This window comes from Antennarius striatus, chromosome 4 (genome assembly GCF_040054535.1).
Source record: "Antennarius striatus isolate MH-2024 chromosome 4, ASM4005453v1, whole genome shotgun sequence".
NCBI classification, from domain to species: domain Eukaryota; kingdom Metazoa; phylum Chordata; class Actinopteri; order Lophiiformes; family Antennariidae; genus Antennarius; species Antennarius striatus.
In genome coordinates this window covers 1,093,370-1,106,586 of record NC_090779.1, presented here as the reverse complement: position 1 = coordinate 1,106,586, position 13,217 = coordinate 1,093,370, and the positions used below count along the sequence as shown (strand labels likewise).

General features: G+C 45.6%; 1 protein-coding gene across 2 annotated transcripts in view; it reads left to right on the top strand.

Annotated features, from left to right (window-relative positions):
• The first annotated feature begins 1,279 nt into the window (after positions 1-1,279).
• Positions 1,280-13,217, top strand: part of LOC137594189 (aminopeptidase N-like) — a 37,258-nt gene continuing 25,320 nt past the window's right edge. Inside the window, exons 1-9 of one of the 2 annotated variants that reach the window (XM_068313515.1) lie at positions 1,280-1,741; positions 2,314-2,411; positions 3,481-3,597; positions 4,510-4,696; positions 5,195-5,337; positions 5,876-6,012; positions 6,970-7,090; positions 12,610-12,764; positions 12,841-12,954. In XM_068313515.1, coding sequence (XP_068169616.1) covers positions 1,602-1,741; positions 2,314-2,411; positions 3,481-3,597; positions 4,510-4,696; positions 5,195-5,337; positions 5,876-6,012; positions 6,970-7,090; positions 12,610-12,764; positions 12,841-12,954 — 1,212 coding nt within the window. In that variant the 5' untranslated portion in view covers positions 1,280-1,601. The remainder of the gene's footprint in view (positions 1,742-2,313; positions 2,412-3,480; positions 3,598-4,509; positions 4,697-5,194; positions 5,338-5,875; positions 6,013-6,969; positions 7,091-12,609; positions 12,765-12,840; positions 12,955-13,217) is intronic. The other variant, XM_068313516.1, reaches the window with a different exon arrangement.

Genomic DNA, 13,217 nt, shown 5'->3' with positions numbered 1-13,217 from the left:
ATAAGAGACAGCGGCAGGAAAAAACTCCCTCATTGAGGAAGAAACTCCAGACAGGACCCAGACTGAAGGGTGGCTATCCGCCTTGAGTATTTGGGTGGAAAAGAAACACAATGTAGAGCGTGGCAGACAGGCCAGATGGAGCTACTCTACAATCCCATCATCTGCTGACACTGGCTACTTTACATATTTAAACGTGACAGTGACCATAAAGGCAAATAAACACATTTGTTAAAACGTTGTGTCCCTCCTGGCAGTAGGAATATTTACACAAACCCATGCTTACGGTACCTTAAAATCAAACACATTGTAGTAACATTTAGCTCCAGGCGTGAGCTGCCACAGCGCTCCATAAGCAGCTGTAACGCTGGTCCATGATGCTGTGAGGAACTGAGAGCAGGGACAGGAGAACTGTCTAACTAGGGAACATGATTCAAACAACCCAGAATGATGGTATGTCTAGGACACTGGTACAGTAATTGATAACCAATAATAACCTGTCCAGACCGTATAAGGTGGAGGGTAAAGCTTTATTTTTTCTCTGAAAACAGATAATAGAAAATAAAATATGGGGTAAAAGGGGAGCAAAGGTCATGCCAACATTAGAAAATACACAGCAAAACCATCCCTGCATGATCTTGTGAAAGGAAACAAAACACTGCCTAAAATAAAACAGACAAATACAAAGGTTGGCACCAACCACTTACGTAGTGTCTCTACTACAGGAAAATCTACTACAGGATTTTCCTGTAGTCGAGACAAAGGAGGTGCATAAGTTTGGGGGCACCCAAACTTGTGCACTCCCCACCTCTTACCAAAGACTTGAATCTGAGTTTGACAAAAACCACCAGCTGTGGCCTCCAGAGCAGCACCTAGTCTCTGCTGTGTGCAGCTTACAAAGACACTGCCAGATGGTGATCAACAGCTTTCAGCTGGACCACACAGGTGAATGGCATTCCCTCATTTAGCTCCCCAGGGGCAATGGAAAGGGGAACAGGGGAAACTATCGGGTTTCCTGCTGGAATGTAACAATGTGAGGTGTTTTCTGAGACCAGGTTTAACCAGTGAGAAACAACACTACAACATTTCTCTGAGAGAATTCTCAGCAGTGTTTTATGACATCTGTGCAAATGTCCAGGATAGATTACGTATGGTTCTTATCACTCACTTCCTCTCTGCAGATTCCAGTTCAACCATTCCCAAGGAGGCGGGCGTGTAGGTGGGGCAGATAAATGTTACCAATCACTGCTGTTTCTTCAAGCCATGAGAGTGTCAGACTGTGAACTACCCAGATTTAGCTTGTCTAATAGCATCTGCATTAAAAGCAGCAAAAAGTGGTGACACAGCTTGGATATATTTATGAATCGGGCATCTGTGGATCTACCATCTGTGGATCTAACACCAGTGTACCTATCGTCTGTGGATCTTACACCAGTGGACCTATCGTCTGTGGATCTTACACCAGTGGACCTATCGTCTGTGGATCTTACACCAGTGGACCTATCGTCTGTGGATCTTACACCAGTGGACCTATCGTCTGTGGATCTTACACCAGTGGACCTATCGTCTGTGGATCTGTCATCTGTGGATCTTGCTGTTAGACCATGGGAAAAAGCTGCAGGCTCAGTAAACTGTGCATTCTGTGTATAGTCCTAGCATTAAGCTCTGTGACAACCATTGTTGTGTTGTGGGCTGTTGCCCTGACAGGAGATGGTGGTGATGGTGTTCCAGCTCCCTGGGACAGGTAGGAAAAGGGTGAACTTGTACCTGTCTTGATGATACAAAGAGCAGGAATGATTTGAGCCTCAGAACATTTTGTTGTTAGCGTTAGCGTCCTGATAGCAGACATGCAGCTTTGACTCAGTGTTTATCTTCTTATCAGATAGTTGATGGTTGAGTCCAGCAGTCTACATTCCACAGTGAACGGACACGGAACCCTAAACTGCTCCTAATATCTGATGTAAATCTGCTCTACTGGTGTTGGGTGATAGTGCAAACAGGTGCCGCTCCTGTTGAGCTGGTGGTGCCTTCCATGGTAGGAAGGTCACCCTTGTAAGAGTGTTTGTGAGGATCAACACTGGTTGAGTTGTGAGGTTTTAAGTAGGCAGTCAGATTAAAATCAGAATATTTAAGACGTTTTTTTACCCTTTACTATAGACTATGACTACCAGATTACTTTACTGACCAACACATCCAGAGAAGCTAAGCTTTTGTCTCGACTATTTGTAGAGTAACATAAACATCACTAAATATCAATGAAGTTCCTCAAACCGATCATTTTAAACAGCAGAGTGATGTGTTTTTATTCCCTTTCAGATATCGTCTCCCTACTGATTTAGTTCCTGCTGTGTATAACATCACCCTGTGGCCTCGCCTCAGTCCTCAACCAATCACTGGCCTCTACATTTTTACAGGTGATTGACAGGATCGTCATGTCTTCTGGGGGATTTTATAGTTATACGTGAAAAAAAAGAGAGAACCAGAAAAAGATAATGCAAAGATTATTGATGCAAAATATTCTGGGACATGGGGGCTGACAAATAGCTTCAAGTAAACCAAGAATCAATAAAAAATTGAAAGAGAAAGATTTGTGAGTTTAGATTTAACTGAATTTAGCTGAATTAATGCTATTACCTCCTCTGGATAATCTTTTTTGTAATAGATGCATGGCAACAGTTTTAATGTAGAGCTCTAAATAACTACAGACTTTCTCTGTTGAAAAATGAAAAGTACATAAATTGTATAGAACTTTGGAGATAACATGAAAAAATGTCAAAGAAAATTTGAGCTATCTGAAGCTAAATTATGTTAGAAAATATGAAGTCTTTCTACACAATTCAGTCATTTTTTAAAGATTCTTTATATATTCTTATATACAGTAATCATCTCCATGTCTGTTTCATGTCAACTCCGTATTTACAACTAACTTTATAAACATGTCTTCTTTAATTGGCTATATTCTAGCATTTGAATATTGTAGAGAAAATATAATATGGTATGGGTGGCAGTGGTGGTGCATCGGGTTCCGGGTTCGAGTCCCGCTCTTCGTGGAGTTTACATGTTCTCCCTGTGTCTGCGTGGTTCTCTCTGGGTTCTCTAGCTTCCTCCCACCTCCAGAAACATGAGGTGACTTGGCTAATCCCAAATTGTCATCCTCACTGATGAACTGATCCAGGTCAGATCTTCTAGGTTACCATCCACCACGGCGCTAATCATGCCCAGATGTTAGGAGTATATATGCAGGCAGTCAGGAGTCAGACACACCACTGAGTCACTTCAGGAGCTGCTGTGATGAAATTTGCACAAGTTGGATCAGCCTGGACTTGAAAAGTTCTTTCTTGAAGATATAATGAGTGATTTAAATATTCCGTCATTTTTTGCACAAGAATATGATTCACACATAGATATAATATCTATGGTTGATATAGTACAGTGGTATAGTATGTACAGATAATGTACTGTATTTGTTCATGTGTTCATCAGGTCAGTCAACTGTGACATTTCAGTGTGTGAAAGAAACTGATGTGATCCTGATTCATTCCAACAAACTGGACTACACGAAACTGGACCATGAATGTGTCGTCAGGCTCAGCACTGCAGGTACAGGATGATGATAATAATAATGATACCCCGGTATAACAACATCAAGTTATTAATAAATGTGGGACTTTGAAACACAGGACTTGATGATAAACCGTATCTAAACATCAGACTGGTGGAACTCTGATATGTTAGAGCTGTTGTACAGAGCGATGGCTTGTGACAGGAATGACCCCCTGTATCTATTCTGTATCTACTTCCTGTATCTACTGAATTGACGTTTTTCAATGGGGCTCTGCCATAAACTGGAGACTATGCCCCCGCCTCTTGCCCCATGTCATCTGGGATAGTTCCAGCGTAAACCTGTGACCCAGATTGGGCAGATTTGTAGCTGATGATATTACAATTACTGATATTCATGTCTTTAAAAATGTATGAAAAATAATACATTTTACATGTATTGCACCTTCAAAACAAGAACTGCAGCTCAATATATATATATGTATATATATATATATATATATATAAAAACATGAACAATTTCAGTTTTATGTGGGTAAACCGCATTGTATTTTTATTTGAAAATGTCCTCCACTAACTCCTAAAGGTTCAGCATTTAAGTATTATTTAAAGTATCTTTTTGTGTGTGTGTCATTTGCATTAAACTTATATATTTTTAGATAAGTTAGATATTGTGAGCTGCACAATCACTTTAATTCTGAATGAAAATATGTGTTTCTGTACTTGATGACATAGTTTTTTTTATGTGACTACGATATTTATTAACTTAAAAAAATTTTTTTAAAAGACATTACTTCAGTTAGGGTACAGTATTTGCTTTCAGGCACCACATGTTGTCAAATGTGTCCTGGTGCAAGTTCACAGCAGTTCATGGCTGGTCAGTGGTATTATTTTGTCAGGTCTTGGCTTCAGAGTCCACCTTCTCCTTCATCAGTTCTGTTTCTCTCTCAGGTGGTGGACCTGCTCCCACTGTTAGGTCCACCTGGCTCCAGCCTCAGACCCAGTACCTGGTGATCCAGCTCAATGGCAAACTGACCAAAGGACAGCAGTACGAGCTGTACTCTGAATTCACTGGAGAACTAGCTGATGACCTAGCAGGATTTTACAGGAGTGAATATGAGGAAGGCGGAGTCAAAAAGTCAGTTTTTTTTAATTTCAGCTACAGCAGTGTTTTACAACCTTTTTTGTGCTACAGCACTTTTTTCCATTAAAAAAAAAGTGAGATACAGCACCAACCAAAAATGTTAGAAAATGACAGTCTGTTTCCTAACTATATAAACAACAATGCAAGCTCAGTTTATTTACACTCAGGAGAATGGTCAGCCCTTGAGCAAGGCACCATCACCTTTATAAGCTGCTCATTGGTGCGCTCCACAGGGAGCTGCCCCCACTAACTACCTACTGCCACCCAATGGTACGGAACAGTATTACATTACCTGTCCAGACACTAGAATCTAAATTACAGCACTGACACGTGACAGTGACATTTTTTTAGACCAATTAAGTGGACGTGGATTATTTCCCGTGGCACACCTGACATTCTGTCATGGCACACTAGTGGCTGGAAAACACTAATCTACAATATATGTTTCTGCAACTGAATATTACATGTGCTCACACTCACTGTATTTCTAAGGATCATCGCCACCTCTCAAATGCATCCAACTCATGCCAGAAAGACCTTCCCTTGTTTTGACGAGCCAGCTATGAAAGCTGTCTTCCACATGACTCTCATCCACCCCCGCGGAACTGTAGCCTTGTCCAATGGCATGGAAACAGGTCAGCACATTGCATGTGGATGTTTGTCCGTGTGCAGACCCATCTATCTGTATATCTGACAGGTGTTTGTCATGGACCCCAAAAGCAGCACTCAATGACAGGTATGTCTGTAATGCTCTTCACTGTCACACACACTGGATTCAGGAAAACACAGCACAGGATAGTTTGGAGGAAGCTTTCAGGCTAACAGTCCATGGAGCCTCCCAGGAAAATTTGGAATTTGACTCGGCTGAGTCTCTCAGGAGAGCACAGGGAGTTGAGAAGCCACTGAACAGCCAATGGAAGAGTCCCACACAGAAGGCTGGGGTGATATCCTGGACAAGGGCAAGACAGATAGTCAGGGGCAGGTAGGGCCACTACTGGGAAGGCCGTGTGGAATGCTAACGAGTCAATAATGTGGGTAGAAGACAGAATGTCAGCCATCTATTTGGGATTCACTAGTTTGCTCAAGGACAGCTTGACATGCACGGTTCATGGGCTATGGATTACACCAACCATCTGATATGTGGATGAGCTACTGCTGTTCATGTCTTTTCAGATATAGTTGACATCACAGTCGATGGAGCAGCTCTGACTCTGACCAGGTTTGAGCCCACAAAGAAAATGTCCACTTACTTACTGGCCATCGTCATCTCTGACTATACTCACACAAGAGCTACCCAAGAAGACATTCTGGTAACTGTTCATGAGATTACTGATTACTTTCCTGTTGGTTGAGTAAACATACTGCAAACCATTCAAAGTTGTTCAGAACAGAAAATTACATTCTCGCAGTTTCAGTGAAGAGTTGCTGTAGTCTGTTGAATAGAATACTGTGGGAGTTCACCTGATGAATTAGGTCTCTCTGGTATGAAGGGGATTTCTACTGGATCTTAGACAATATCATTGGTGATTTGGAACTCAGAATTGCTTCTGAGGAGAACTCCTGATGCAGCATGTGGTGAACATGGTCGCGCTTTTACCTCACGGGAAAAACGCTGGATTCAAACCAATCTGAGCTCTTTCTGAATGGAGTCTGCATGTTCCCCAATTTCTGCATGGGTTCTCCCAAGGTTCTCCATCTTCCTCCCACCATCAAAACCATGTGATATATAGGTGAAGTAGGGACTCTAATTTCCCTAAAGGGATGCATGCGAGTGTGAATGGTTGTTTTGTCTGTCATGTTGCCCTGCGATAAACTGGCAACTTGGCGGGGGCTTACCCTGTCTCCTGTCTAATGTCAACTGGGACAGGCCCCAGTATCCATTAACCCTAAACAGGTAATTGGTTAAGAAAATGAATGGATGAATGAATGAATAAATAAAAAGGAGCTCTTGATTGGAGTATTCAGTTGAAGGTGGCCTGGTATCATGGGTTGAGGTGGTCCACGGGGGGGACCTGCATTGAGAATCTTGCCATACCAAAATAACAGCTAAATGACAGCACAGAGACACACACAAAACATATTTAAAGCTTGACGGGTTGAAAATTAATGATCCACAAAAAAGAGTTATGGATGGGGTTTGAATAAGAGGTGAATGAGGTATTAGGTAATGGTCTATAACAGCAGCGAAGTGCCTGCGATTCAGAGAACCTGTGCAAAGGAAAGTTTTCCTGACTCAACTTTCCTTAAGCTTCATTTTTTGTGTTCAGATTCGTATTTGGACTCGCAGGATGGCCATGGATCAGGGGAACTACGCGCTCAATATAACTGGACCCATACTGGACTTCTTCCAGTCATACTATAACATCTCCTACCCACTCAGCAAATCAGGTGAGTAGGTCACTACAAGCCTGTGGTCTCTCTTATAAACTGATAAACAATACAGTAACAGTGATCCATGAGAGGCTTGGGTTCGAGATGGACTCTTGGGATGACAAGCAGTACCCTCTAAGGAAGTGAAGGTTACATGTCAATATAATGGAACATGGAGAGAGGTTATCCCGCTTGCACAACAGCAGAAAGGCAACATGGTGAATAAAGGGGTACTCAGGAAATATAGATAGATAAATACTTTATTAATCCCAGAGGAAATTGCTCATATCCACTGCTCAGGCATTACATAACGAATAAATACTGGATAAACAACAGGAGAAAAGGATACACTGACATCACAGGACCTACACTACACTAAACAGTATAAAATTAAATAAAATCCATTCAACGCGTGCTGACCTCACCACCTCCCCCACGCTCCTCCTGAGAGAGTCATTGTACCCCCTGATAGCACGGGGCACAAAAGAGGACTTCAGCCTGTCTGTGGAGGTGCTGTGTGACAGCAGTCTGTCGCTGAAGGTGCTTCTCTGCTGGGAGAAGGTGGTGTGTAGGGGGGGGGGCTGGTGTTGTTCATGATAGCCTTAATTTTAGACATGGTCCTGCTCTCCAGAAGCATATCCACAGAGTCCAGGCTCAGCCCGACCACTGAGCCCGCTCTGCGGATGAGTCTGTTCAGACGGTCCATATCTCTTTTCCTGGCCCCCCCACCCCAACACACAATGGCGTATGACAGCACACTGGAGACTACGGACTGATAGAACATGAGAAGGAGCTTAGGACAGATGTTGAAGGAGGCCAGCCTCCTCAGGAAGTACATCCTGCTCTGCCCCTTCTTGTACACACAGTTCGAGTTGAGTGACCAGTCCAGTCTGCTGTCTAGCTGCAGTCCCAGGTACTGATAGTTTTCTACCACCTCCACCTCACTGCCTTTGATGATCACCGGCTGTGGAGAGGGAGGTGCCCGCCGGAAATCCAGAACCATCTCCTTTGTCTTGGAGACGTTGAGCTGGAGCTGGTTCTGTTGGCACCACTCCACGAAGTCAGCCACCAATGCCCTGTACCCCCCCCCCCCATCACCCTCCAGGATACATGCCACTATCGCGGTGTCATCGGAGTACTTCTGTATGTGGCATGTATCCGAGTTGTGCTTGAAGTCTGATGTGTAGAGGGTGAAGAGAATGGGGGATAGAACGGTCCCCTGTGGCGCCCCCGTGCTGCTGGTCACCATAGAAGACAAACAGTCCCCCATACGGACGTACTGGGGTCTGTCCGTAATCCAGCTCACGAGGTAGGGGTCCACAGCCATGGAGGTCAGTTTATCCTGCAGGAGCTGGGGCTGGATGGTGTTGAAGGCACTCGAAAAGTCGAAGAAGAGCACTCTGACGGCACAGCCCCCGGCGTCCAGGTAGGAGAGTGTGCGGTGGAGGAGGTACATGACAGCATTGTCAACCCCAACCTTGGCCTGATAGGCAAACTGGAGAGGGTCCATAGCACCCTGCACCTGTGGACGCATGAGCTCCAGGACCAGTCGCTCTAGGGTCTTCATTACGTGGGAGGTAAGAGCGACCGGTCGGTGGTCGTTGAGCTCAGTAGGGTGTCTTTTCTTGGGTACCGGGACGATGCAGGAGGTCTTCCACAGTGACGGGACCCTCCCCAGCCACAGACTGAGGTTGAACATTCGCTGCAGGGGGTCCCATGGTCCCGAAGCACAGGCTCTGAGGAGTCTTGGGGAGACCTTATCTGGTCCAGCCGCCTTGTAGGGACGGAGCCTCCTCAGCGTTGTCGTCACCAGGTCTGCAGTGATAACGGTCTCCGTCGTGGTGGGAGCAGGAGGACGTGGCGAGGTTGGAAGTCCAGTGGTCGAGGTGGGGCCGTTGAGCTTCACAGTTCTTGGAATGGGCTCGGGAGAAGGGGCAGGGGTGGAAGGAGAGGAAGCACTGGAGGAGGGAGCATCAGTGGAGTGGTCTGCAGGGGGAGAGGCCTGGGACGAGGAGCTGGGAGTGGTGGGGGAGCTGAACCGATTGAAAAAGCTGTTAAGTTCATTCGCTCGTTCAATATTCCCCTCCACAGTGCTGCGCCCTTTCCCGTGTCTGGTGATGGTTCTCATCCCACTCCAGACCTCCCGCACCTGGTTGCGCCCCAGCTGCCTCTCCAGCTTCCTCCTGTAAGCCTCCTTGGCCTCCCTCAGGCAGAGTCTCACTTCCTGCTGGGCCTTCCTCATCTACTCCTCGTTCTTGCTCCTGAACGCCCGCTTCTTCCTGTTCAGGACAGCCTTGACTTCCTTTGTTACCCAGGGTTTGTTGTTGGGGTAACACCTGACTGGTGGACGGTGTCCACACAGACGTTCGTGTAGTCTGCAAAACACTGAGCTGCCCCCTCAATGTCCTCCCCATGTGAGCCCACGATGACATCCCAGTTGGTGGTCTGGAAGCAGTTCCTCAGCATCTCCTCTGCTTCCGGGGACCACCTCCTGACCTGCTGTGTTGTTGCTGGCAGCCGTTTCACCAGCGGGATGTAGGTGGGCTGTAGGTGCACTAGGTTATGGTCTGATTTACCTAGTGGAGGGAGGGGGGTGGCGGTGTATGCCTCCTTAGCATTAGCGTAGAACAGATCGATGGTCCTGTTCTTCCATGTGGGACAGTCTACACACTGGACCATTGTGGGGAGAGATGAGTCCAAGGTGACGTGGTTAAAGTCACCAGTGATGATGACGAGCGCCTCCGGGTGCCGGGTCCGAAGAGCGGAGGTGGTCCCACAGATGGTCTCTCATGCCGTCTCATGGTCCCGTGGAGGGATGTAGACGGCGAGGACAATGACGTGTGAAAATTTACGCGCCAGGTAGTAGGGTCTGATGCTATCAGCTGTTAGCTCCAGATCGCGTTTACACAGTGTTGATTTCACCGTCACATGTCCCGGATGGCACCATTTATCGTTGGTATAGATGATTAATCCACCTCCTTTCTTCTTACCGGCGGTGTTCGTGTCCCGGTCCGCTCGGACGGAGGAGAAGCCGGTTAGTCGGACGTTAGCGTCTGGCACGTCACCAGTTAGCCACGTCTCTGAGAACACCAACAAGCTGGTCTCCCGGTAGCGCTGTTTCAAGTTTCAAGTTTATTTATTTTTATATAGCCCAGATTCACAAACAATATCTCAAAGGGCTTTACAATCTGCACATGGACGATATCCCTCTGACCTTTGTGCACTGCAAGCAGTGCGACCCTCGCATCGGATAAGGAACAACTCCCCCCAAAAACCCTTTTAACAGGGGAAAAAATGGATGGGAGAAACCTCAGGAAGACTGCAGAGGAGGGACCCCTCTTCCAGGAGTGGACAGACGAAGCAATAGATACCGCATGTACAGATTAACAACACAATAATAATAACAGTAACAATAACAGTAACAATAAATGTATAACAAAGGCATGCCGATCCATCCAGTAGAGCGAGTCACCACCAGCCGATGAAGCACACAGAGGTCACCGATTGCCGAGGATCCACCACTCTGAGGACAGACCAGACAGTGCCTAAGTCATTGAGCTCAAAAAAGTTAAAGTCAAGGTTACTCTGGCAAAACCCCAAAACCACAGCAGAACCAAATGAGGCAGAACCAGCACTCCCCTAGTGGATGGTGAAACAGGACCACTGTACAGCTTGTTCTATCGCCAGCCATGGAAGCAGACAGAGGTAGCCGATTGCCGATGATCCACCACACAAAGGCCTGTGAGAGAGAACAGCAGAAGAAGGAAGAGAGACAGAGATAGCAGAGATAGCAGGGGCGAGAGTGGTGCTAGAGGGACCAGAATAGCAGAGAATTAATGGGAGGCAGGGGCCTAACTAAGAAATCCTATGACTCGTCGGCAGGACTAGGCTAAACCTAAACATTGAGACCGCCATCCCCGATATTACTTATATGTTAGGTCGAACAGATATGTTTTGAGTCTAGATTTAAAGACATTTACAGATTCAGACTGTCTAATATTTCAGTCCTGCACAGCGCCGTCAGTTCGTCCACCTTGTTGGGTAGAGAGTTCACGTTCCCCATGATGACGGAGGGGACGGAGGGCTTGACTCTCCTCCGGTTAGCGGCTCTAGCCGTTAGTCTAGTCCTTTCAACGCGACCCGCTCGGCATCCGCGATATCTCCGTCGGAGCTCAGCGGGGATGAGATCGCATGTTGCTGGGTCTCCTTTGACCCTCATGGACATCAACTCCTCCATGGAGTACACTAGCATGATAGTATACATTATCTAAATTTATGTTAGAATAATATACACAGAAACAGAAAAAAACGCAAAATTAAGCATAAAAAACTCGCTCAGAGCAGAGGAAACTGCAGCCTGCTCGCGCATGCACAGAGGAATATGATATACAGTATATAACAAACTCTCCATACCTTAGCCACAATCAAAAAAGACTACGCTTTAGTCACCTGGTTGAAGAGATACCAGGTGGTAGAGGCCAGGAGAATAAACAAACTGTACTCCACTGAATTGGACAAGGTCTATTGTTAGTGGCATAGAAGTAATAACCGGTCAGACCTGCCAAAAAGCTGAGATGGACAAATACTGGATAGACATGAGGGAGGGAGACGCATCACACAACAACGATGCTCAATTGCTAGTAGACCCAGGAGCTAACCACAGCAACCTCCCAGAATTATCTCCAGTACCCAATTCAATGAAAGACATCCAGGAAAGACAAAGATGAAGGACTGGACAAAACCGGGGCCTTAAATGCTCTATTTATACAGGCTAAAAACACAACTGCAATCCATGAACATCCAGCAGCACAGATGCCCCAGCTGCTGAGGGATGGGACCCAGCCAGAATGGTTAATCCAGGGCAGAACAGTACTAATCCTGTACAGTGTTCATCCTGCCCAAGTACCAGCCAATTATCTGTCTCTGCACAAAATGTAAACCCCTGTCATATACAGCTGCGGCTTAAATGAGACTCATTTTGCTCAGTAAATGAATGGAGCTCAGAAAACACACAGGAGCTAAAACACCAGATACTGCTTGATAGAGCAGTCACCTGAGACTGTAAGAACAGACAGACCAACCTGGGTTCAGCCTGGACTCATTATAAGAAAGCCTGTGACTCAATGCCACACACATGGATACTGGAATGTCTGGGCCCCTATGGGATCAAGAGGAACACAAGGACATCCAACCAGAACTGATAGCAATGTGGATGACAACCCTGTAGGCTAACTGCCCCAGTCAGCATCAAGTGTGGCATACGTATACTAAGGAGATGCTGTATCACCACTGGTGTTCTGCATCAGTACGGCACATGTAGCATGGCACATGTATGCACATCCCACAGAACAGTGACGGAACTCTACAGACCCAGCTGAAAGGCTGAGTGAGCCACTGAGGTTTAAATTACTTAACCTGTACTTCAGTATTTCATGTTGCTGTTTTCACCAGATTATATTATATATATTAGTATAACATTTCATATGGGTGTCATGCTCAGTGGTTCCAACTGCATTGACCCTCCTGCTGCCTCACAGATCAAATTGCTATACCAGACTTCTTCTTTGGTGCAATGGAGAACTGGGGTTTGGTGATGTACAGAGAAACCAATCTTCTTTATGACCCCATGACCTCATCCAGTAGAAACAAAGAGAAAACGGCCACAATCATTGCTCATGAACTAGCACACATGGTGAGTCCCTTAGTTTGTATGATTTAAAATTAACTGAATACTAATCGATTATAAATCGAGTCCATGTGTGTGACAGTGGTTTGGGAACCTGGTGACTCTGCGCTGGTGGAATGAGGTCTGGCTGAACGAGGGCTTCGCTACATACGTGTCGTACCTCGGAGCAGACCACGCTGAGCCTTCATGGAACATGGTAAGAACACCTCAACCCCATTGATGCAGACATGCGTGCATGCAAATAAACCAAAAAAGGTATTCCTCAATACGTGCATACTGTCTTTAAGTAAGGTGGACTTTGAACAGTTAAATGTCTGATGAAATCAATCATTTAATGTTGTGAAATGTCAATCATGACAAAAATAAAAATACATTAAAAATAAAATACAGTGCTTTTTCTGCAGAAAAGAAAGATTATATAATAAAAATGAAATACTGTTTGCATAGCAGCAAATAAAG